Below are 26,720 nucleotides of genomic sequence, written 5' to 3'. Positions count from 1 at the left end.
TCACACATCTCTGGAATGGTCACCTGAAAAAAGGTGAAGAAGCCTCAACTTCAATGTCATCAACAGAAGCATTGCCTCAAATTTACAAAAAAGTACATAATGTGGACAGTAGAAGATTGGAAATGGGTGATTTGGAGAGAGGAGATGAAAGTCAATAGACTAGTCTCTGATGGGTGCAAAATCGGTCTTCCAGAAACAAGGGCAAAAGGGGCCAACAGATCGAGAAATTGAAGGAACTATGAAGCTCAGTGGAGGAATGCTGATGATATGGGGTTGTTTCACAGCCAAAGGTGTTGGATACCTGACCAGGATCAATGGTGGTCTCAATGCTGAGCTAGGTGCGAATATCCTACATGACTAGTTGCTATATACACTCAAGTACTATGGGTACAAAAAGGACAACAGCGTTCCAGCAGGATAACTACACATACCTCGAGATTGGCAAAGAAATGGTTCAATGACAATAAAGTAGAGGTGCTGGTTTGGCCCCCACAGTCCCGAGATCTCAAGCTAATCAACGGGTCACACGTAACACAAATAATGTGTTCCGTGTGACACGCACCGGAGAAAAGACATGTGTCTGCGAGAGAAAAAAAAAACAAAACTTTACTCACCTTCTCCAGCCCTCCTGTCTCTGCCGCTGGCCGCTGCTGTCACTTGCTGCCGACCACTGCTCATTATGCTAATTGAATATTCACTTCAGTGCGGCCGGAAGCAGCAGCAGCAGCGGGGAGTCGGCAGGACCGGAGCCCGAAGTTCAGCACCACAGACAGCAAAGCCAGGGACAGGTGAGTAGAAACTTCCCATTCTCCGTGTGTTATCACGAATAACACACGGCGAACACACGTAGGCAATAAACACGGCTCACGGAGGGCAAAACGCATCTCTGACATGTCCGTGAAAAATGTGCGAGTTTTTTCACGAACGTGTGAAAGAGGCCTTAGCCAGAAAAATCAATTGAAATACTATGTCCCAAGAATGACAAAAGTATTTTAGGAGTGATACCTTTATAGGCTAACCAGAAAAATTATATTAGCAAGCTTTGAGAGCATCAAAGCTCCTTCTTCAGGCTAAATTACAAATGAATTACTGAGTCAAAATCACAACTTTTAAATGAATGTTACAACAGGACATAGTAAAAATGATGCCTCCTAAAGATAAGCTAAGGAAATCAAATTAATGTTTTTGTTAGAAATGCAGATGAGTTGGAAGTGGTCTGTTCAGATCACTTCTGAAGTTCTTCTGGTGGAGGTGTGAAGTGAGTCATAAAATCAGGTGTTAAATCGATTCCTTTTGTTAAGGATCCAAACATCCTTATCATTCTTGGGAGCTAGTATTTCAATTGGTTTTCTTGAGCAAAACAGTAACAATGCAGTGACATGACAATAATCTGAATAACTAATCAAGTGCTAAATAGTTGTAAGGGGTACTTCTCACATAGCGAGATCACTAGTGAGAGCGCTGCTGAGTCACAGTTTTTGTGACGTACCAGTGATCTCACTAGGGATCTCGCTGTGTGTGACACTAAGCAGCGACCTGGCCCCTGCTGTGAAATCGCTGATCGTTACACACTGTTCTGGTTCATTTTTTGCTCGTTGGTCTCCCGTTGTGCAGCACACATTGGCGTGTTTGACGGCAGGAGACCAACGAGCACCGACTCTGTAAGCAGCCTACGCTGGTAACCAAGGTAAATATTGGTAACTAAGCAAAGCGCTTTGCTTGGTTACCCGATATTTACCTTGGTTACCAGCATACACCGCTTAGCGCTGGCTCCCTGCACACGTAACCAGGGTACACGTCGGGTTACTAAGCAAACCGCTTTGCTTAGTTACTCGATATTTACCCTGGCTACTTGTGTAGGGAGCCAACGCTAAGCGGTGTACGCTAGTAACCAAGGTAAATATCGGGTAACCAAGCAAAGCGCTTTGCTTGGTTACCCAATATTTACCCTGGTTACCAGAGTACACGCTTACAGGCTGCCAGCACACATAACCAGGGTAAATATCGGGTAACTAAGCAAAACGCAGAGTCGCTGGTGGCTGGTGAGATCTACCTGATTGACAGCTCACCAGCGACGCACCAGCAATCCTGACCAGGTCAAATCGTGGTCGGAATCGCTGGTACGTCGTTTAGTGAGACGGTATCTTAAGTCAAATTTATGTATGAGATAGCCAAGATGATTATAAAATGAAGGTCGTCTCACGCTCAAAGATGTAGTGGATGGTGAGATATGGAGCCTGAAAGATACAAGTAGTAAATATTACCATTTTGCTTATCAGTGTGTGAGTCATTAGACAGGAAAGAATGTTTCTTAGCATTTTTTTTCTATAAATCCATTTGATCATCTTCTTGTTATGTTTTATTGTCAGTCCATAAAAGGGGAGTTATACTATCACAACATTGTTGATACCAGCGACCTGGGAGTCTGAGATGCAATCAGGCGTCTTCCCCATGCTGTTCTCTTTCCATTTGAAAATAGTTTCTATCCATTTCAGTGATTTTCCTGCCTCCCCAGCCCTCCTGTTACGGTCTTCAGCAAAAATGCTAGTGTGACGCCCCAGGGGTGCCGATCATGTTCGGGGACCCAACAGGGCTTGTTCAATATGGTGAACAGGTAATGTCAGTTTTTATACATGTCGTGACGCCACTCACTGCTTGCGGTTAGAGAGGTGAATGACCACCGCTGCAGGTTTTACGAGCGTCTGGGGCTAATGGGGTCTACAGCCAGATGATGTAGCCTCCCGTGAGTGAGGCAGGCCCCAGGGGCTCGGATGAGCAGGGTAGCGGGTCCCGGAATAATACAGGCTGAGTCCAAAAGCCTTTTAACTGGTTTTTGCTCACTTTAGATGTTGCGGTGAGCTGACCCGGGTGTTGCTGTGATAAACTAGGTAGGACCAGGGCTCCTTCGGGCCAGTCTGAGGGTAACCTGTTAGCTCGCCTTCCTAGCACTCTGTGTTCGGATAACCCCCTGACGTGAAGTACAATGGGGGTCTATCCAGGGAGTCGCTACTGCCTTTTATCCCCTGTGTTTGGCCGGGTTGCCGGCAGCTTGGACCAAGTGAGATGGCTTCAGGCTCTGTCCCCTTATGGGTCCCTGCGTTGCTGCTGAGGCTTGGACTCTGAGGTTGGTGAGGTACTTGCAGTTCCCCTCACGGGCAGGTTTAGCAGGTAGTTAAAGTGGAGTCTGCTCTAGGGACCTTTACCCCGTACATGCCTAGTCACCAGGAACATCTCACTGTCTCAACCAGGTGACCATTCTCCCTCGCTAACGGTTACTACCCCGTGCAGGGTCTGACTAGTGGCCGCGCGCCTATCCACCTCGCGACCGCCGCTCAACACCACCAGACTGGCTCTCTTCCTCCTTTCCTGACAGCCTCTGCACTCTAGCTCCTAGCCCCTCCGCTACACCCCTTGACAAGATTTGAAGGCGAGCCCTCTCCGGAGACTGCCCAAGGGTCCCATCTAATAGTGTGGGAGAACTGGTTGCTATGTGTCTGTGCGTACACACCTTGTTCTGGCCCTTAGGATTACCTGGAAGCACTGTCCCAGCATGGGTGCAATACTCGGTGGCGCCTGACCGGGTCAGGGGCGCCACACTAGCGTTTCCCATTGCCTTCCATTATACTCGGTACTCAAGTCAAGCTCACATGAGCACCCCACCTACTCGATTAGAGTACCGAGCACTCAAGCATTTTAGTGCTCCCTCATCACTAATGTCTAGCCATCCTGTGGTTTCCATAATTCCACACCTTTTTGTCTTGCGGGTGCAGTTTCAATGCTGAGGAGTGTGTATATAACAAACTCTGTAGCACAACTATATCATAGATTTCAAACAATCACTACATATTCATACAAATCTTACAAATTAGTGCGTTTGTGGTACATTTACAATACTGTCTTAGGCCTCCTAGATTAATAATGTCATCTACATCATTTTCATGGAAATTAATTTTTATTTACATTGTTTGTTAACAATGAAGAATAGTAAAAATCTTATATGAACAACAAGTGTTCTATAGATTTATATCATACTTATGACGACAACAATTTTCCTTCACAGTAATTACTGTATTCTTTCTTCTCAAAAAAATCATAACCAAAGGCAAAACATATGGCAAACTCGTCCCTTTCTCAGCATACGGTTTGGTTATGTGCAATAGGTAAATCTTTTGATTATTTTTTCAGTGTAACGATTAAAGCAATTTAAGTTTTTGTCATTTGCTGCAATTTTTTGTATTTGCATATAATTTGTTTTGTAATATAATCGGCTACAAATCACAATCTAACCAGAGATCAATTAACACAAACATAATAAACTACAATTTTGTTAGTTTGTGATAGTAGGTCAGCCTTTGAGGTACCTGTAATTCTTTTGGTTTATGTATATGTTAAACTGACCTTCGGGCAAAAACACAAAACCATAGTACAGCCCAATTTTGCATGGAACTTTAATAAGTCTGCCAGAGACCTCCATGAGGCTGCTACTGTGGGTTTGATGTCATACAAAGCACATGGAGCTGCTTTTTTAACTGGTTCTGAAATTCATGCTATATGAAAAACGACTATATATAAATTTGTTTCAGGGAGAACATTTCCATACACACAAAGCCTCACAGAACCTGAGAACATGAGAACCTGAGAACATGTAACCCTAGGTTTACTATCTGTAAAAACAATGTAAGGCTTTATACTGTTTGCCTTGTAAGCATGTTGTATGTATAGTCCCGATTATTGCCTTTGTGTCTGTTTTCACCTGTTCCTCGATTATCTCCATGTTTTTTGAACATTTTTAGCTGAAAATACATAAAGAAAAAAAGAAAAAAGGCACATAAAAAGTTAAAAAAGCACATTTGTTATTTTGAGCAAAATCCATGATTCATGTGTACATGTGAGCCATTTTAAATAATTTGGCACAGGAAAAATATACCAATGAATGGCATAAGACAGGAAAAGAAAATTAACTCATAAAACCCTGCAGATAATGAATACATAATGAATAGGCATACCCAACCACTCTTCATAAAATTATTTCCAATTTTTTCCCAACATAATGTTTCTACAGGGAAGACATCTAAGCTGGCACGATGGCACTGTAAAAAGTTTTTTTGCAGAATGCTACAATTAGTTTAGCTGCCAACAACTGGTGCATTATCATTGCCTGGCACACCAGTGTGAAAAATATTAATTTATGCCTAACTATTAAACCCTGATAAGAATTCGGGCAATCAGTGCATCATCTCTTATCGGCGCCACTCCCGTCGGTCTATAACAGTTTGTGACCTGACGGCTGTTACAATGTTTCATGAAGCATGACGGAGGTGACAACTCAATGCAAGTCTATGAGTGCCTCATTCTGGTTCTCAGACTTGCATTGAGAGATTGTGAAATAACTTCTGACTTCTCGCAATCAGAAGCTGTGGTCACAAAATGGTGCCGTGGGACTGGACAGACGCCAAAAAAAGGTGAATATGTTCAAGGGTGAGTATAAGGCCAGGGCCTGGGGATTATTTAGGCTGGAAAAAAAAAGTTGGAGTGGTGCTTTAAAGTGGTTACCAACAGTCAGGATCCTGAGAATATCTGCAGGCGACTCAAGTATACAATCCTAGATGTTAGGCACAAAGGACTTTAGCAAATATCAATAGCTTTATGAAGCCTCCTTTTCTAAAGGAAAGCATAGCCTATACAAAGTATCAATTTCTTTACTGGAAGTTTCAATTTTACTGGAAGTAGCTGTAGGAATTCAGTGCTGACAGTATTGCTTTATCTTTTCAGCCAAATCAATACAATGTAGGATGCGCGTCTTCTCCACCGCAAGCTCCTCCTGAGATACTTGTCCTAGAAGTTTTTGTGCAAACAGGTTCTGATCCTGCATAAAGGGCCCCACGGACGCTCTAGGGGCCGGAGACAAGGTGTCCAGGATACCAGACTTAAATGTGAATTTGACTTTTTTGTCACGCTTCAAGCCTGGAGCTCTTTCTTCAATCCATGTGAGTGGTCTAGAGAAAGAAAGAGCATTTTATTAAGGCAAATGACTATTCGGAACTTACCGTATTTTTCGCTTTATAAGACGCACCTGATTATAAGACGCACCCCCAAATTTGGTGAAAGAAAAGAGAATTTTTTTTAAATGTTAAATGGGGTCCATCTTATAATGCCAGTGTCCGTCTAACAAATCATATAGGGTATATGTCCCTCATAACCCCCCATCCTAAAATTAGTCCCCCTTAATCTGGATATGGCCCCCTTATATTGAATATAGCCCCCTTGTGCTGGGACACGTCCCCCAGTGATGCCACATGTCCCCCATTGATGACACACATCCCCTATTGCTTGCACATGTCCCCTATTTATGGCACATGCCCATGGCCCCCTATGGATTGCACACGTCCCCCTGTGCTGCCCATGGCCCCTATAGATGGCACACCTCCCCTGTGTTTGCTATGGCCCCCATGTGTGCTGCCCATGGCCCCTATAGATGGCACACCTCCCCTGTGCTAGATATGGCCCCCATGTGTGCTGCCCATGGCCACTATAGATGGCACACCTCCCCTGTTAGATATGGCCCCCATACTGCTGCCCATGGCCACTATAGATGGCACACCTCCCCTGTGTTAGATATGGCTCCCATGTGTGCTGCCCATGGCCACTATAGATGGCACACCTCCCCTGTTAGATATGGCCTCCATACTGCTGCCCATGGCTACTATAGATGGCACTCCTCTCCTGTGTTAGATATGGCCCCCATGCTGCTGCCCATAGTAAAATAAAACACTCTTTCCTTACCTTCTCAGCGCTGTCCCTCCTCGTGTCTCCCTCCGTGCTGCTGCTCCTCCTTCACTTCCTGGTTCTCAGTGCCGCTCATGTGATCGGCACAGCACAGTGATATCATCTCTGCATGCCTGATCACAGACAGCAGCAGAGACACCGGGAGATCAGCGCTGGAGGTAAAGCTTTTTTTATTTTACTATGGGCAGCAGTATGGGGGCCATATCTAACACAGGGGGGATCATGTACGATCAAAGGAGGGTGCAGGCAGATATAATATGCGCCGCCTCCCCAGCCCATCACCGCGGTGCGGTTTCAGCACCACGGTGATGGACAGCGGCAGTGCATATTATATGAGCGGGAGCAGGAGATCAAAGGCTCCCTCCTGCAGCCTTCACAAGCGCCCAGCACCGCTCCAGAGCTGCCCCCACCTCCCCTGGACCCTGCAGTAAATATATTTTATATATATATATATATATATATATACACATACACATATTATATATATATATATATATATATATATATATATATATATATATTCGGATTATAAGACGCACCCCTTACTTTCCCCCAAAGTTTGGGGGAACAAAAGTGCATCTTATAAAGCGCAAAATACGGTAATTCTTTATTTTGTAAATTTACATTCAAGGAAGATTTTTTTTTTACCCCACATCAATCAGTTTATTTAATACCTACATAAATTTTAAGATGAGACCAATTTATAAAAGGGAACCTGTCATATTGTACAAGCATTGTCATCTATGGCCCGCACGGTATACAGAAAGAGAAGCTGAGCAGAACCATATATAGGTTTGTATGAAAGAAAAAAAAAAAAATCAGTATAACTTTATGTTATTCATTGAAATCACAGGTGTTTATACGCATGAGTCGTACTCCGTGATTGACAGCTATGTCTGCATGTCCAGTCGTATAAGGAAGACTGTTAATCACAGAGTAGGACTGCCACTGGATTCATGCATATAAATATCTATGATTTCATTGAATGAAAAAGTTTTACTGGAACTTTTCCCACAAAAATACCGTATTTTTTAGATTGTAAGATGCACTTTTCCTCGCAAAAATTTGGGAGGAAAATGAGGGGTGACAGGAGCGATTCTGCAGGCGCTGTGAGGCAGAGAAAACATCCAGGAATGTAGCTTACCAGGGGGTAAGAATGGTGACAGGAGCGATGCTGCAGGCTGTGCGCTGTTCTGGGCTGCTGTGGGCTGGGTGCTGAGAGTCAGGGGACATCCTATGAAGACGTCAGCTGTGCGGTCTTCAAATAATGGGGCCTGGGAGTCAGCGCTTGCGCAGATGGAGCTCTTAGCTCAATATCTCATCTGCGCACGTGCCGCCATTGATGTCCCAGCAGAGACTTAAAGAAAATGGTGCTTGGAGATGGTGCGTGCGCAGATGAGCTTTCTGTTTGTCAGTGAGCCGATAACTCAGTCTGCACACGCACTGACTCCGGACGCCATTTCTTTGAAACCCGCACCGCCAACGTTTTCAGTATGTCCCCTGCCTCACCGCCCAGCCCACAGTGCCCGCAGCACAGAGCAGCGCCCAGTCCGCAGCATCACTTCTGCCTCTCGTCACCATTCTTCTTCTCCGGTAAGCTACATTGCTGGATGTTTTCTTTGCCTCACAGTGCCGCCGAGCATCTGGGACACCCGCTACACCACCCGCACCATCATCCTGCTCCACGACCGCCCCTGCCTCCTGTGACCCCCCAGCTCCACCACCGCGGTCGCCGACACCCCCCCACCCACCCACAATAGACACCAACAGATGAGATGAAGGACCCCCCTTTTTGTTCTCTAAATTTGGGTTGCGTCTTGTAATCCGGAGTGTCTTATAAAACGAAAAATACGGTATATAATTAATTTGATCAGCTTCTCCTGCCTTATGACCTTGGGTCTGTAGAACAGAGATTTGCTAAATAAAATATGTAAAATAAAAAAGTTGTAAAAAGTAACCTAATTATTTCAATATATGTGCCATCTTTGCCTGAAATGTTATGTCACAAAAAAGGAAAATGCCTGGAGCATCTCTGCAAACAAAGTATTCCACTTTGATGATATTTAGTTATTGACAGGTTGTGCAAATCACATCACTGCTACTAAATGTCTTTAACAGCGCTAACACCAACATCACATTACCGCAAGTGAATACTCAGACATGGTCTTATTTATATGTGGGTTGTATTTTAACGTTAATAGGTAAAAACACAAAAAAAAACCAAAAACAACAACAATATCACCTCCTACAAATCATAGGGTGCCTACACTTACCATGTGCCTGGATTTAGTTTGAACAATCCCACTAGCTGACTCACAAAATGGGCTGGACTAATACTTTGGGGGAATTTCTGGGTGGTCCTGGGATGTTTTTTGCCATTATGTTGGTAAGTAAACATACTATAAAAACGGCACTTTTTCAGCTGCATTGTGCAAAGAGGTATAAATGAAACTAAATCACTCCAACAACTAAAACAGAAATTACCTGCACTACTAAGTGCCCCAACACCTGTATAAATATCATGGTGCCATGGAGTAAAGGAGATGCAGGTCTACATTGCCTGATCTCAATTTGACAAACCAAAAGTGGCCCTTGTTCCAGCATAAATGACTGTCACCAGATGACAATGAGTGAACAAGTCTTACAATGACCGGACACTGACCGATTGTCTGCAGTAGTAAAATGTGCAGTCAGCTTGGAGTATTTTTCCTCCTCATTCTCTTCTTTCTCCGCTGACTTAACAGACAAACTTCCAAAAAGGTCAACCAGCCATGTTATCCTGGCAATGCCACTGAATGAGGGAAAACCAAATTTCTGTTCATCTACAGGTCCACCTACACAGAGAAAAACAAACATATTCACTTGATTAAGTGGGAGAGAAAATACCTTTTAAAGTACTTTGAGACACATAATATAGAGATACTCAGGGAAGAAGAAAAAAAAAAAAAAAAAAAGAGGATATACAAATGGCCATGCCCTTAAACTATAAAGATGAAATCCATAGTGCTGTTCCCCATCGTCACAGTACCTGTAATTTAGTGTGAGGTTAGAGATGCTTCTTGGTGCTCCCCCTTCCTTCTGGGACATTACATCACACATCAGGGGGTGTGGCGTACGCCAGTAGCTTCCAGCCCAATGATAATATCGGCTTTTGTTCTTTCCGCGAACAGGGGGCATGGTGGGTGTATGTTCATACTCCCTGATCTAGAACTGCAGGGAAGCATAACATCAGAGGGCTGGCAGTTATTAGACACCAGGAACAGGCCACATCCCTACTACGCTTCCTGTTCAGACTGCAGGGAACCAGATATTATCAAGGGGGCAGGCTATTACCAATAGCATGGAGCTGGCCACTACCCCTGGTGTGATATACTGCGAGTGTGGGGAACAGCAGTGTAAAGGTTATCTTTATAGTTTGAGGTCATGGTCATAAGAAGAGATTATCTCCACAAAGTGCCCCTTTAAATAAATTACATCTAAATCTACTGAAGGCAGTAAAAAAAAAAAATATACCAAATGCAGCATGGAGAGTTTATATAACATAACAATGATTTGATAACTGAGCACAAGTCTTGTCTGCCCGTTACCATCACCACTAGTGTGTCCATATGAAATACAATAAGAGCCATACACAGATAATTGAGAAAACAGAAGTATTCAGAAAGCTACCACATTATCAACATTGTCTGTATAAAACACCACCTGTAATCGTGAGTACCAGTTCCGTTGCAGACCAGCAACAATAGCTGAACAGGGACAACCACTGAAAATACAAAAACTTTGCAATGTTTTAATCACATATCTGCAAAAACTAGACGTGCAGAAGCCGCATGGTGTGGTTTGCAGAATAAACAGCTTTATTAAAGTATTTTTCCACTACTCAAACAACCCTTTTCAATCTGAGTATTTGCCTGTGTTAAAGTAAAAATACTAATTACTCACCTCTTGCCATTCCAGCAGTGCTCTCCCGTAGCTCACGTGACATTATATGTCAAATCATCTCTGGCTGCCCACTCTCCACCTTCGGACGAATTGAACATCTAGAGGAGGTCAAAGTTGCAGCTGGCCGTTCACTTCTTATTGATGGTTGATATGTCCGAAAGCAGTGAGGGGGAAGCCTGCGATTATTTAGCACAAGCCTCACATGACAATGTCATGTGAGCTATGGGAGAACGAGTACTTACACCACTGAAACAGCGCCTGCACTGACTATAAGTGTTGTTATTTTAAACAAGGCAAACACTCTGAGAAGGGGTTGTATATATAGTGGACAATACCTTTGGCAATGATAGACACCATGTAGTTTATTGTGTTATATGTCTTACCTGCAATGTTAATTATGTAGGATGCAATCAGGAAATGTAAAAAAAAAAAAAAAAAAAAGCAGAACATTTATCTTGCATTACTAAAAAAAAAAGTAGATTTTGGGTACTCACCGTAAAATCTCTTTCTTGGAGCCTTCATTGGGGGACACAGAGACCATGGGTTGTATGCTGCTGCCACTAGGAGGCGACACTAAGCAAAAAAAGGTGAACTCCTCCTATGCAGTATACACCCACCAACTGGCAATCATTCCTCAGTTAGTGAGAAAGCAATAGGAGACAACAAGAAAGAACGAACAATCTTACAGAAGTGAACATTAAACTCAACATTCAACAGTAACATATGTCCAACACAAGTGCGGGTGCTGTGTCCCCCAATGAAGGCTCCAAGAAAGAGATTTTACGGTGAGTACCCAAAATCTACTTTTCTTTATCGCTTCATTGGGGGACACAGAGACCATGGGACAACCTAAAGCAGTCCCACGGGTGGGTCTAATGTTACTCTCAGGGCTGACCTCGGTCCACTGCAGCCTGCAGATCTCATCTACCGAGGCTCGCATCAAAGGATGCGAAAGTGTGGACCCTGTAGAACTTCGTGAAAGTGTGGAGCGAAAACCAGGTCGCCGCTTTGCAAAGCTGCAACGCTGGAGCGTGGTGACGGACCGCCCAAGAGGCTCCCACCGCCCTGGTGGAATGGGCCATAATCCTGAGTGGGCGCGTTCTCCCTCTTACCCGGTAGGCTTCTAGTACGGCAGAGCGGGTCAATTGCGCAATGGAGGACTTTGAGGCAGGTAGGCCTCTGCGCGGGCCGGATGGAAGCACAAATAGAGAATCCGACCGTCTGAAATGAGACGTCCTGGAAATGTACAGGCGGAGGGCTCTGACCAAGTCCAGCTTATGGAGAAGAATCTCACGAGGGTGAGACGGGTTCGGGCAAAAGGAGGGAAGAACAATGTCCTCGTTGAGATGGAAAGAGGAGACCACCTTGGGAAGAAAGGACAGTACCAGCCGGAGGACTACCTTATCCTGGTGGAAGACGAGATAGGGAGAGCGGCAGGAAAGCGCCGCTAGTTCAGATACCCGCCTGATTGACGTGATGGCAACTAAGAAGGCGACCTTCCAAGAAAGGAACGTTAGAGACACCTCCTGAATAGGTTCGAAGGGGGTATGCTGAAGAACAGACAGAACTAGATTGAGGTCCCAGGGCTCCACTGGAGGCTGAACGGGGGGCACCGAATGAGCGGCCCCTTGGATGAATGTGCGAACCTGTGAGCGAGAGGCAATCCTCTTCTGGAAGAGAATGGAAAGAGCAGACACTTGCCCCTTGAGAGAGCCGAGTGCCAACCCCGCATCCAGACCAGACTGCAGGAAGGACAACAGAACTGGTAAGGAGAAGGTCATGGCTGCGACCTGGTTAGCTTCACACCAGCGGAAGTAGGCCTTCCACGTACGGTGGTAGATGCGGGAAGAGGAAGGTTTCCGTGCTTTAATCATTGTCTGGACGACCCTTTCTGAGAATCCCAAAGAAGTTAGTACTACGGCTTCAACAGCCATGTCGTTAAATTAAGTGACTGTGAATTCTGGTGAAGGAATGGTCGCTGAGTGAGAAGGTCCGGGACGTCTGGTAGTCTCCACGGGATGTCGGTGAGAAGGTGCAGGAGTTCTGCGTACCATGGGCGACGGGGCCAATCTGGGGCCACGAGAATCACCGGGACTCCTTCCGATTTGATCTTCTTGACTAATTTGGGGATGAGCGGAAGCGGAGGAAAGAGGTACGGCAGAGAGAACTGCGACCAGGGAATCGCTAGGGCGTCCGTTGCAAGCGCCAGTGGATCTCTTACTCTGGAGACGAACTGGGGCACTTTGTGATTCCACCTGCAGGCCAGGAGATCCACGTCGGGGGTCCCCCACCTGGAACAGATCTGCTGGAAGATTCTGGGATTGAGGGACCACTCTCCCGCGTCGAGTCCTTCTCGGCTGAGGAAGTCAGCGGCCCAATTGTCCACTCCCGGAATGTGGACCGCTGAGATCGCTGGGATGTTCTGTTCGGCCCAGTCGAGGATGTGAGATACCTCCTTCATCGCCGCTCGGCTGCGTGTTCCGCCCTGGTGGTTTATGTAGGCCACAGTTGTCGCATTGTCGGACTGTACCCGAATTGGGTGTTCTAGAAGCAGGGACTCCCAGTGTAGGAGAGCCAAGCGAACTGATCGGAGTTCCAAAATGTTTATGGGAAGCTTGGTTTCCGGCTTGGTCCAGCGACCCTGAACTGTAAGGTCTTGGAATGTGGCTCCCCAGCCTAGTAGGCTGGCGTCTGTCGTGATGACCTTCCATCGAAGGGGAAGAAATTATCTCCCTTGGAGGGTGAGGGGAGAGCATTTCCACCATTCCAGTGACTCTCTGACTCATGGAGGGAGCGCGACTGGTCGATCCAGGGAGTGAAGAGACTTGTCCCATGTTGATAGGAGTCCCTGAAGAGGGCGAGTATGGAATTGACTGTAGGGCACCGCTTCCATTGACGCCACCATTTTTCCGAGAATGCTCATGCAGTACCGAAGAGAGCAACGGGGAGCGCGTTGGAGCTTCCAAATCCCCCTGAGGATAGCCGAGAGCTTGTCCTCGGGCAGGAGAACCTTCGCCTGTGCGGTGTCGAAGATCATGACGAGGAATGAGATACGTTGAGCCGGGATCAGAGATGACTTTGGTCTGTTGATCAACCAGCCGAGACGGTCTAGCGTATCCAGAGTGATGTTGAGGCTTTCGCGGCACTCAGACGCCGAGGGAGCCTTGATTAAAATGTCGTCCAGGTACGGGATGGCTAGAATTCCCCGGGTCCGAAGAATAGCCATGATAGTTGCCATCACCTTGGTGAAGACTCAGGGAGCCGTCGAGAGCCCGAAAGGGAGAGCTGTGAATTGAAAGTGTTGCTCCTGAACCACGAAACGTAAGAATCTCTGATGAGCTGGGAAGATCAGGATGTGGAGATAGGCGTCCTGGATGTCCACCGAACAAAGGAACTCCCTGGGTTCCATGGATGCTATCACTGAGCGCAGAGACTCCATGCGGAATCGACGGAGACGCACCCGCTTGTTGAGCCGCTTCAGGTCCAGAATGGGACGGACGGTGCCATTCTTCTTCGGAACAACGAAAAGGTTTGAATAAAAACCCCGAAATCGGTCTTGAGGGGGACGGGGGTGATGACCCCAGAGTCTCGCATGGACTGGATGGCTGCGAAGAATCCCTTGGTGAGAGAGGGATCCTTGGGGGGTTTGGACTTGACGAAGCGCGAGTGTGGGAGAGAAGAAAACTATCTTGTAGCCGTAAGAGACGACGTCTCGGACCCAGGCGTCGTCTATCACGGAAAGCCACGCGCTTCTGAACATGCGGAGGCGACCGCCGACCCTGGATGAGGATCCGGGAATGGGAGCCCAGTCATGCTGAGGAGAATCTGTTGGATCTGGAGCTGGAGGTCTTGGACTGCTGGCCACGGGAACGCCAGGAACGCCAGTGGTGTGCTGCCTTAAAGGAGGGCTTCCGTCTCTCTTGATGTGCTGGCGACCGCTCCCGACGGGTGTTGCTGTTGGTAGAAAATTGACGAAAGGGACAAACCCGTCGTTTGGGAGGGGCACGGGGGATCCTTCGTTGGGGAAGGAAGGTACTTTTGCCCCCAGTTGCCTCAGAGATGATCTTGTCCAGCTTTTCTCCGAAGAGTCTAGCACCAAAAAAGGGAAGACTGGTGAGACTTTTTGAATGCTGAGTCCGCGTTTCACGCTTTAAGCCACAAGGCTCTGAGGATTGCAGCAATGTTGCCGGCTGCCAGGGCTGCAGAAGCAGCGGAGTCGAGGGACCCAGCAACTAGATACTTTCCAGCATGTGCGATCTGATCTGCCAGCTCGGGGCTGGGATCTTCAGCCAGGATACCACGCCGAAGGAGCTTTGCCCAGGCGGAAACAGCCTTGGAGACCCAGGTGGATGCAAAGGCTGTAGTGATGGCGGAGCCGGAGGCTTCAAAAGGCAGACTTGGCTAGGGATTCTATGGTCCTGTCCGAGGGATCTTTAAGGGAGGCGCCATCAGAGAGCGGCAAGGTGGTACTGGATGAAAGTCGGGAGATCGGAGGATCCACTGAAGGAGACACTGACCACTTCTGAAGAAGTTCCGGTGCAAAGGGATAAAGGACCTGTGCCCGCTTGCGCCTCTGGAAACGCTTGTCGGGATGTTCCCACTGTCTAGAGAAAATGTCCTCAAATTCCCTATGGTTGCCAAAGCTTCTTGGCACCTTCTTGACCCTTTTGAAAGGGACCGACTGACTGGTAGGAGCCGGATCTACATCCTTCACCTCTAGGGTTTGGTTGACGGCAATAACCAGACTGTCCATCATACTGGTCAGCTTAGAGATATGTTCAGAGTCCAGATCGGAGTCAGAATCAGGATCCTGGTCCGAATCTGGGGCTGCCGCAGATGAGGTAGGAGATAGAGAGCGTATTGCTCTGGAGGCCATAGAGGGGTTAGGAGAGCTGGAGGATGACCCCGAGAAGGACCGCTTCCTAGACCTCATGTGCGTCCTGCCCTGCCGGGCTAGTGGCGCTGCGGGCTCAGACTCGCTCTGGGTCACCGGGGGGGCTCCAGAGGTGGAGGCGGGCAGACTCTCTATGGCTGAAACCAAGGTTTGAGATACCTTAGTTAGGTTGTCCACGGACAGAGAGAACTGTAGCCCACTCAGGTGTGGGGGCTGAGTCCTCGTTACGGGCAGTGGGGGGCTCCGTAGTAGTCATGCTAGGAGTGCTGCAGGCTTGGCAGATGGGGGAGGACTGTCCTGGGGGAAACTTTTTTAGACAAGAGGTGCAGGCGAAGTGTAGTACTATGGTCTGTGGCTGAGAGCGGGATGCTCTTGTGCTGGACATGGGACAGAGGGGGGAGAGAGGAGAGGAAGAGAAGAAACAGACCGGAGGATGCCAGGTGGATGGGGTACTGGGGAAGGAGCTGCCTCCCAGTGGCAGAGCTTACCCAGATTCTGGCGTCCTGTGTGTGCTGGTGCTGTGTCCTGTTTGAGACTGCAGGCTGAGGGAGCAGAGGTGGGGGCTCCGGGAAGCTGCAGGGGTACGAGGTCGGTGGCTGCACTTGGAACGCTGCCGCCGCACAGGGAGACCGCAGGGCTGTGATGGCGCTGCTGAGGGTGTCCGGGCCGGGGGAGGAGCAGGAAAAGAGCGCGAAAACCAGCACGCTGCAGAAGAAAGGACTGCAAGGATTGGCTGGGAGAGAGAGGGCCCGTGAGTGGTTGAAAAAGGGCGCGCAGAAGCCTGCTGTGAATGGCTGTTGGAGCGGGCGGGCCTGCTAGGAAGCAAGGACTCGCGCGATAGGCCGGCCGAGAGGGTGCGTGGCCGGACGGGAGATAGGCCGGAGAGAAGCCGGGGGCTAAATAAGGGATGAGGCCGCAGGGGGAGCCGGTGGACAGCGCCGAGGACGGGAGGGAGGGCGAGTACACTGCCTGCCTAAAGGGGAGCTGACCCAGGGTAAACTAATTCTATAAATCCTTAACCTCTCTTTTTTTTTTTTTTTTTTTTTTTTAAAAACGGAGCCCCCCCATGACCCGGGACAAGGGAGGGTACCTGTCCCGATGGTTGATAGTCCTCCTTGATTCTGGCCTCCTGGGAAAGGTATAGGGAGACTGGTATCTTCCTGTGTGATTTTTCGTCTCCCCTCCCTGATCAGGCCGGCTGTGGAAGGCAAGCGTGCAGGGGGAGGGGGGCAAGGACCATTCGCCTGTCCCTCTGTGCGGATGCCCCCCAAACAGTCTTGAGAGTGTTAGGGGGGTAGGGTCCTGCCAGACAGACACGAAGGACAACGGAAGTGGCGGACGGACCTCACTTCCGTGCCACCGGTCTCTAGGGGGGAGAGCAGGGTGAGCTATTACACCCTGTCGCCCGACGAGCTGTGTCTGAAACGAAAAAGCAAAATATTAAAAATACAAACCTGGGGGGCTGAGAGCAGCCCCAAGTGTGTCCACCTCCTATGGACACTAAGCTTAAACTGAGGAATGATTGCTAGTTGGTGGGTGTATACTGCATAGGAGGAGTTTACCTTTTTTTGCTTAGTGTCGCCTCCTAGTGGCAGCAGCATACAACCCATGGTCTCTGTGTCCCCCAATGAAGCGATAAAGAAATACCAGTTATTGAGGGGTTGTGAAACATTTTTCACAGATGCACAATAGTGATATATGAATTGAAGATGTTTGGAATTGAGAAAATGGAACGTCCAGTGAGAGGTGGCGATTGGTGGAGACACCTGCTAATTAGGGAGAAGTCAGGGATGCTACATTTAAATTCTAAATTACTCAATGGCTTCAATACGATTTATCCTTTATTGAATTTCATATTACTTGTCTATACCCATTTATTTATTTAAAAAATAATCCATATATATAGAATATTGTATCAATTTTGTATATTTATTGTTTTGATAAATACAAGGTAAATAATGTGTTAATATCATGGGATAGTGTTGGTTTCAAACAGTTTACCATGATTCAATGCCAGAAAAGCGCAACTTCGTAACCAATGGTGAATACATTTTGTTATATCCTTTTAATGGATTACTAATAAATGTATTTTCAGTGGCTGTGCTGCCTATTCCTAATTCTCCCAATGCCATACACAGACAGAATCTAATGCTGACAATAACCTGTTTTGTTTTTTTTGTTGGGGAGACCTGCTGGATGTATTGCTGGCATAAAGATGCCCTTATGTGATCATGCTTTTGAGAAGATGTAGCCTTGGAGTCTGCGGCAACAAGGATGTGAAAATAAAATGGGAAAATAATGAAACTTTGCAAATATTCTTGATTAAAAGTTCCCTGTCACTTTGTGCATACACAGCTCCTACACAGGAGTACATATCTCCATGGTAAAAAAACCAAAAGGGGAAATGTGCACTGGGATCCTAAAATCATACTAGTTACTATTTGCCATCTATCAAATTTATACTACCGAAACAGAGTAAAGATGAATGTGAAGATGACCTTACAGGGATGGATTGTCTATGGAGATTACTTGGAAAATGGCTTTATTTTTGTTGAATCGGGACAAGAAAACCAACAGTGCCTTGCGAAAGTATTCGGCCTCCTTGAATGTTTCAACCTTTTCTCACATTTCAGGCTTCAAATATAAAGATGAAAATTTTAATGTTATGGTGAAGAATCAACAAGTGGGACACCATTGAGAAAATAAACAGAATTTATTGCTTATTTCAAACTTTTTTAATAAAAAAAATAACAGAAAAGTGGGGCGTGCAATATTATTTGTCCCCTTTAAGTTAATGCTTTGTAGTGCCACCTTTTGCTGCGATTACAGCTGCAAGTCGCTTGGGGTATGAGTTATCGAGAGACTGAATTTCTTGCCCATTCTTCCTTTGCAAACAGCTTGAGCTGAGTGAGGTTGGATGGAGAGCGTTTGTAAACAGCAGTTTTCAGCTCTTTCCACAGATTCTCGATTGGATTCAGGTCTGGACTTTTACTTGGCCATTCTAACACCTGGATTTGTTTATTTGTGAACCATTCCATTGTAGATTTTTCTTTATGTTTTGGATCATTGTCTTGTTGGAAGACAAACCTCCGTCCCAGTCTCAGGTCTTTTGCAGACTCCAACGGGTTTTCTTCAAGAATGGTCCTGTATTTGGCTCCATCCATCTTCCTATCCTTCATATATCATATATATATATCATATATCCTTCATATCCCGCCACCATAACCGCCCAGTGAAGAGGAGTGAAAAGGGAAGCAAACTAGCAACCCCCAAGTGCAGGGAGGGAATGTAAGGGTGCCGTCATGGGTTCAGAAAAAACACATTACCGGTAAGTAATTACGTATTTTTCCAGCACCCATGACGGCACCACGAGAGAATTACAGAGAGGAAGACCTAGGGAGGGACAACAGTTTGCAGAACCCGCCTCCCAAAGGTGATGTCGGTGAACGACAAATCAAGACGATAGTGATTAAAAAAAGGTGGACGGAGAAGACCAGGTTGCCGCCTTACATATCTGCTCGATGGAGACCTCCGATCTCTCCGCCCAGGAAGATGCCATCGCTCGCGTGGAGTGTGCCTTCAAACCAGGAGGTACGTCTTCCCCCCCGGCTGCGTAGGCAACCGAGATGGCATCCCTGATCCACCTCGCCAAAGTGGATTTAGAAGCCTTAAGCCCCTTCCTACAGCCCTGGAAGACTACAAACAGAGACTTATCCTTCCTCCCCTCCGAGGTGACCAACAGATACCTTTGAAGACAACGCCTAACATCCAGGCAGTGCCATCCCATCTCCTCCGGAGTAGAAGGGTTGGCATAAAAAGAGGGGAGCACTATTTCCTGTGATCGATGGAAGTGGGAATGCACCTTCGGCAAATAGGCAGGGTCAGTACGTAAAACTACTCGGTCCTCAAAAAACTGGGTATACGGAGGAGAAATGGATAAGGCCTGAATGTCACTAACCCTACGGGCAAAGAAGGGAATTTTGTTACTTACCGTAAATTCCTTTTCTTCTAGCTCTTATTGGGAGACCCAGACGATTGGGGTATAGCTACTGCCCTCTGGAGGCCACACAAAGCACTACATTAAAAGTGCAAGGCCCCTCCCCCTCTGGCTATACCCCCCCCGTGGTATCACGGGTTCTCCAGTTTTAGTGCCAAAGCAAGAAGGAGGAAGCCAATAACTGGTTTAAACAAATTAACTCCGAATAACATCGGAGAACTGAAAAACCGTTCAACATGAACAACATGTGTACCCGCAAACAACAAAAAAACATCCCGAAGGACAACAGGGCGGGTGCTGGGTCTCCCAATAAGAGCTAGAAGAAAAGGAATTTACGGTAAGTAACAAAATTCCCTTCTTCAGCGCTCTATTGGGAGACCCAGACGATTGGGACGTCCAAAAGCTGTCCCTGGGTGGGTAAATAAATACCTCATGTTAGAGCTGCAAAACAGCCCTCCCCTACGGGGGTGTCACTGCCGCCTGCAGGACTCTTCTACCTAAGCTGGCATCCGCCGAAGCATAGGTATGCACCTGATAATGCTTGGTGAAAGTGTGCAGACTGGACCAGGTAGCTGCCTGGCACACCTGTTGAGCCGAAGCCTGGTGACGTAATGCCCAGGACGCACCCACGGCTCTGGTTGAGTGGGCTTTTAGCCCTGAAGGAACCGGAAGCCCCGCAGAACGGTAGGCCTCTAGAATTGGTTCTTTGATCCATCGAGCCAGGGTGGCTTTAGAAGCCTGCAACCCCTGGCGCGGACCAGCGACAAGGACGAAAAGTGCATCGGCACGGCGTATGGGCGCCGTGCGGGAAATGTAGATTCTGAGTGCTCTCACCAGATCTAGCAAACGTAAGTCCTTTTCATACCGGTGAACCGGATGAGGGCAAAAAGAAGGCAAGGAAATATCCTGATTAAGATGAAAAGAGGATACGACCTTAGGAAGAAACTCCGGAATGGGGCGCAGCACAACCTTGTCCTGGTGGAACACCAGGAAGGGAGCCTTGGATGACAGAGCTGCCAGCTCAGACACTCGCCGAAGCGATGTGATCGCAACAAGAAACGCCACTTTCTGCGACAGCCGAGAAAAGGAAACTTCCTTCAGAGGCTCGAAGGGCGGCTTCTGGAGAGCAACTAGTACCCTGTTCAGATCCCATGGATCTAACGGTCGCTTGTACGGGGGCACAATATGACAGACCCCCTGCAGGAACGTGCGCACCTTAGGAAGACGTGCTAGACGCTTCTGAAAAAACACGGATAGTGCCGAAACTTGCCCTTTAAGGGAGCTGAGCGACAAGCCCTTTTCTAACCCCGATTGCAGGAAGGAAAGAAACTTGGGTAATGCAAATGGCCAGGGAGACACTCCCTGAGCCGAGCACCAGGATAAGAAAATCTTCCACGTTCTGTGGTAGATCTTAGCAGAATTCGACTTTCTAGCTTGTCTCATTGTGGCAACCACTCCTTGAGATAATCCTGCAGATGCTAGGATCCAGGACTCAATGGCCACACAGTCAGGTTCAGGGCCGCAGAATTCTGATGGAAAAACGGCCCTTGGGACAGTAAGTCTGGTCGGTCTGGCAGTGACCACGGTCGACCGATCGTGAGATGCCACAGATCCGGATACCACGACCTCCTCGGCCAGTTTGGAGCGACGAGTATGATGCGGCTGCACTCGGATCTGATCTTGCGTAGCACTCTGGGCAAGAGCGCCAGAGGCGGAAACACGTAAGGGAGCTGAAACTGCGACCAATCTTGAACCAAGGCGTCTGCCGCCAGAGCTCTTTGATCGCGCGACCTCGCCATGAATGCCGGGACCTTGTTGTTGTGCCGGGATGCCATTAGGTCGACGTCCGGCACTCCCCAGCGGCGACAGATTTCCTGAAACACGTCCGGGTGAAGGGACCATTCCCCTGCGTCCATGCCCTGGCGACTGAGGAAGTCTGCTTCCCAGTTTTCTACGCCTGGGATGTGAACCGTGGATATGGTGGATGCTCTGTCCTCCACCCACATTAGAATGCGCCGGACTTCTTGGAAGGCTTGCCGACTGCGCGTCCCTCCTTGGTGGTTGATGTATGCCACCGCTGTGGAGTTGTCCGATTGGATTCGGATCTGCTTTCCTTCCAGCCACTGCTGGAAGGCTAGTAGGGCAAGATACACTGCTCTGATTTCCAGAACATTGATCTGAAGGGTGGACTCCTGCGGAGTCCACGTCCCCTGAGCCCTGTGGTGGAGAAACACTGCTCCCCACCCCGACAGACTCGCATCTGTCGTGACTACTGCCCAGGATGGGGGCAGGAAGGATCTTCCCTGAGATAATGAGGTGGGAAGGAGCCACCATTGTAGAGAGTCCTTGGCCGTCTGGGAAAGCGAGACTTTCCTGTCCAGGGACGTTGACTTCCCGTCCCATTGGCGGAGAATGTCCCATTGAAGTGGGCGCAGATGAAACTGCGCAAAGGGAACTGCTTCCATGGCTGCCACCATCTTCCCTAGGAAATGCATGAGACGCCGCAAGGGATGCAACTGGCCCTGCAGGAGAGATTGCACCCCTGTCTGTAGTGACCGCTGCTTGTTCAGCGGCAGCTTCACTATCGCTGCTAGAGTATGAAACTCCATGCCAAGATACGTTAGTGACTGAGTCGGTGATAGGATCGACTTTGGAAAGTTGATGATCCATCCGAAAGACTGTAGAGTCTCCAGCGTAGCATTCAGGCTGTGCTGACATGCCTCCTGAGAGGGAGCTTTGACCAATAAGTCGTCTAGGTAAGGGATCACCGAGTGTCCCTGAGAGTGCAAGACTGCTACCACCGCCGCCATGACCTTGGTGAAGACCCGTGGGGCTGTCGCCAGACCAAATGGAAGAGCTACGAACTGAAAATGGTCGTCTCCTATCACAAAACGTAAAAAACGTTGATGTTCTGTAGCAATTGGCACGTGGAGATAAGCATCTTTGATGTCTATTGAGGCAAGGAAGTCTCCTCTGGACATTGAGGCAATGACAGAGCGGAGGGTTTCCATCCGGAACCTCCTGGCGTGCACATGTTTGTTGAGCCGTTTTAGGTCCAGAACAGGACGGAACGAGCCGTCCTTTTTTGGAACCACAAAAAGATTGGAGTAAAACCCTTGCCCTTGTTCCTGAGGAGGGACTGGGATCACTACTCCTTCCGCTTTTAGGGAATCCACCGCCTGCAGCAGAGCATCTGCTCGGTCTGGATGTGGGGAGGTTCTGAAGAACCGAGCTGGAGGACGAGAAATGAACTCGATTCTGTACCCGCGAGACAAAATGTCCGTCACCCACCGGTCTTTGACCTGTGACATCCAAATGCCGGAAAAGCGGGAGAGCCTGCCCCCGACCGGCGATGCGGAGGGGGGGGCTGGAAGTCATGAGGTAGCCGCTTTGGAAGCGGTACCTCCATTTGCTTTCTTGGGGCGTGTGTGAGTCCGCCACGAATCTGAGTTTCTTTGCGTCCTCTGAGTCCCTTTGGACGAGGTAAATGGTGTCTTGCCCGAACCTCGAAAGGACTGAAACCTCTGCTGCCACTTTTTCTGCTGAGGTTTAGATGTTCTGGGTTGTGGTAAAGAGGAGTCTTTACCCTTGGACTGCTTAATGATGTCAGCCAATGGCTCGCCAAACAGTCTATCTCTAGACAAAGGCAAACTGGTTAAACATTTTTTGGAACCAGCATCTGCTTTCCAGTCCTTTAACCACAAGGCTCTGCGCAAAACTACCGAATTGGCGGACGCCATTGAGGTGCGACTGGTAGATTCTAGGACCGCATTGATAGCGTAAGACGCAAACGCCGACATCTGCGTGGTAAGGTGCGCCACTTGCGGCACTGCTGGATGCATGATAGCATCCACTTTTGCTAAGCCAGCTGAAATAGCCTGGAGTGCCCATACGGCTGCGAATGCCGGAGCAAACGACGCGCCGATAGCTTCATAGACAGATTTTAACCAAAGGTCCATCTGTCTGTCATTGGCATCTTTAAGTGAAGCGCCATCCTCCACTGCAACTATGGATCTAGCTGCAAGTTTGGAAATCGGGGGGTCTACCTTTGGACACTGTGTCCAGCGCTTGACCACCTCAGGGGGGAAAGGGAAACGCGTATCTTTAGATCGTTTAGAGAAACGCCTTTCTGGGTGAGCGTCGTGCTTCTGGATTGATTCTCTGAAGTCAGAGTGATCTAACAAAGCACTCAATTTACGCTTGGGATAAAGGAAACGAAACTTCTCCTGCTCCGCAGCCGCCTCTTCTGCTGAAGGGGCTGGGGGAGAAATATCCAACAGCCTATTGATGGCTGAGATAAGGTCGTTTACCATGGCATCCCCATCCGGGGTATCCAGGTTGAGAGGGGTTCCAGGAGTGGATTCCTGATCACTCTCATCAGACACATCACAGGGAGACTGATTGCGCTGAGACCCTGAGCAGTGTGAAGACGTCGAGGGTCTTTCCCAGCGAGCTCGCTTAGGGTGGCTGGGGCCATCATCTGAGTCATAATCCTCGGCCTGTGAAGCCGGGGACCCCCCTGTGGGCTGGATACATTCCAAGTAAGGGGGACCTGAGGACAGAGGCCTCGCCGTGCCCAGAGACTGAGCCCCATGCATAGATTGCAAGGTTTCAAGGATTTTTGCCATAGACACAGACATATTATCTGCAAAAACTGCAAAGTCTGTCCCTGTCACCGGGGCAGAACTTACAAGCGTCTCAGCCTGGGTCGCTACCTCTCCTGACTCCGGCTGGCGAAGCAGCACCGGGTCGGAGCATTGCACACAATGGGGGTCATCGGAGCCTGCTGGTAGATTAGCCCCACATGCAGCACACGCAGTATACACAGCCCTTTTTGCCTTGGCCGCCTTGCGTTTTGAGGATGACATGTTGCTGCTTCCACAGAGCGATCTGGGATATGCAGCCAGAAGCGACCTCACAGTGCAAGAAATACAATATCTATATATCTGTACACAGTACACCGATACACCGTGAGGCACTAGAGGGACCAGCACAGAAAAATCGCTTACCGCCCGCTTAAAAAAGCGGGTGTGTGGTCGCCAGATAGCCCCTAGTCCAGGTCTCCCAGAGCCTTGCGTCCTTCCTCCAGCCAGGCATGCATGTAATGGCTGCCGGCGTCTCGAGAGAGGAAGGGGGGGCGGGCCCTGGGCGTTCCTGGCCAAGAGCGGGAAGCCTGCTTCCCTCTGTGCCAAGTGAGAGGGCTGGAGCATGTAAATCAGGCTCCAGCCCTCGTCGCTGCTAGCGAACAGCGTCTCTCCCCTACCCTGAATGACAGGGTGGGGGCGGGAACGAATCGGAGCTGCCGGCGTCCTAGGCCCAAAAAGCCGGGGACTCAATTTATAACCGCCGCCGCCGTAAAAGCGCGGACGGCGGATCCCCGGCGCACCACAAGTCACAGCAGCGCCGCCCGGTCCAGAGGGGGTCGGCGCTGCGTTCCCATACACAAAAAAGTCCCCCAGTAATCTGCAGGGACACCAACTCCACGTTGCGGTCCCCGGCGCACTACAACACCCAGCCAGCCCGGAGTGTGTCTGTGCCTGCCGGGGACACAGAGTACCTGTATGATGCAGGGCCTGTCCCTGATCGTACTCCTGCTCCGAATCCAACAGGTTCTAATGGGTCTGTGGATGGAGCCCGGCGTCAGAGCTGAGAGGCCGGCAGGATCCCACTTCCACAGAGCCCTACCAGGGGATGTGGAAGGAAAACAGCATGTCAGGCTCCAGCCCTGTACCAGCAATAGGTACCTCAACCTTACAACACCATCCAGGGGTGAGAAGGGAGCATGCTGGGAACACTATATGTGTCCTCTTTTCTTCCATCCGAAACAGTCAGCAGCTACTGCTGACTAAAATCTGTGGAGCTATGCATGGAATGTCTGACCTCCTTCGCACACAAAGCTAAAACTGGAGAACCCGTGATACCACGGGGGGGGTATAGCCAGAGGGGGAGGGGCCTTGCACTTTTAATGTAGTGCTTTGTGTGGCCTCCAGAGGGCAGTAGCTATACCCCAATCGTCTGGGTCTCCCAATAGAGTGCTGAAGAAAGTGAGGGCTACCAGGAGAATCGTCTTAAGGGACAGATGCTTGAGAGAGATAGAATCTAAGGGCTCAAATGGGGGCCGTGTTAAAGCTGAAAGGACCAAGTTAAGGTCCCAGGACGGAAGAGGCATGGTTCCCCGAGGCTTAGACCTAGCACAGGACCTAACGAACCTAGATATCCAGGGATTACCAGCCAGGGCATGGTTATACAAGGCGCTCAGTGCGGAGATCTGCACCTTAAGGGTACTAACGGATAGACCCAGTTCCCAACCCTTCTGGAGAAATTCCAGGACAACCGGGACGGAGGGCGGCTTAGTAGGATCCGCACCCGAAGAGGTCAGGAATTTCGCCCAAATACGCCCATAAATGCGAGTAGTGACAGGCTTTCTGCACTGCATCAAGGTGGAGATCAGACCTTGAGAAAACCCCTTAGTGCCTAACAACGACCTCTCAAGAGCCACGCCGTCAGGTGCAACCTGGTGCGCTGTGGGTGGAAGGCTGGCCCCTGGGATAGGAGATCCGGTAGGTCTGGGAGAACCCATGGATCGGTGACTGACAGACGCGTCAGCCAATAAAACCAAGGTCTCTTTGGCCAAAAGGGTGCTATGAGAATCACGACTGCTTGATCCTCCCGTATCTTCCTGAGTACTGCAGGGAGGAGGATGAGTGGAGGGAAGGCATATGCGAGGCGGAAGTCCCACTTGAGCAACAGTGCGTCCACCGAGTGAGGACGATCCCTTGGATCCAGGGAACAGAATCGGGGAACCTTCCTGTTGGCCCGAGTTGCAAAGAGGTCTATCTCGGGAACCCCCCACATCCCCGTTATCCTGTTGAAAACGGACTGATTTAGAGACCATTCGCCCTGGTGAAACTGCGTGCGACTGAGAAAGTCCGCCAAATCGTTCTCCTTCCCTCGGATGTGCACTGCCGACAGGGAACCTAGATGAGCCTCCGCCTGAGACATGATCCTGCTTGCGACGGACATGAGGTGTCTGGAGCGAGTACCCCCCTGGTGGTTGAGATAAGCTACCATCGCTTGGTTGTCCGACAGAACTTTGACATG

At 48.9% G+C, this 26,720-nt stretch overlaps 1 protein-coding gene across 5 annotated transcripts in view; it reads right to left on the bottom strand.

The window, feature by feature from the left end:
* Positions 1–4,084: 4,084 nt before the first annotated feature.
* Positions 4,085–26,720, bottom strand: part of BLVRA (biliverdin reductase A) — a 53,709-nt gene continuing 31,073 nt past the window's right edge. For all 5 annotated transcript variants that reach the window (XM_075316609.1, XM_075316608.1, XM_075316606.1 and 2 more), the window contains exons 6-7: positions 9,449–9,620; positions 4,085–5,996 (exon numbers count right to left, since the gene is read on the bottom strand). In XM_075316609.1, the coding sequence (XP_075172724.1) occupies positions 5,741–5,996; positions 9,449–9,620 (428 nt within the window). In that variant the 3' untranslated portion in view covers positions 4,085–5,740. The remainder of the gene's footprint in view (positions 5,997–9,448; positions 9,621–26,720) is intronic.

The sequence above is a fragment of the Anomaloglossus baeobatrachus genome, chromosome 6 (assembly GCF_048569485.1).
Source record: "Anomaloglossus baeobatrachus isolate aAnoBae1 chromosome 6, aAnoBae1.hap1, whole genome shotgun sequence".
Taxonomy (NCBI): Eukaryota; Metazoa; Chordata; class Amphibia; order Anura; family Aromobatidae; genus Anomaloglossus; species Anomaloglossus baeobatrachus.
This window is presented reverse-complemented; position numbering and strand designations above follow the sequence as displayed.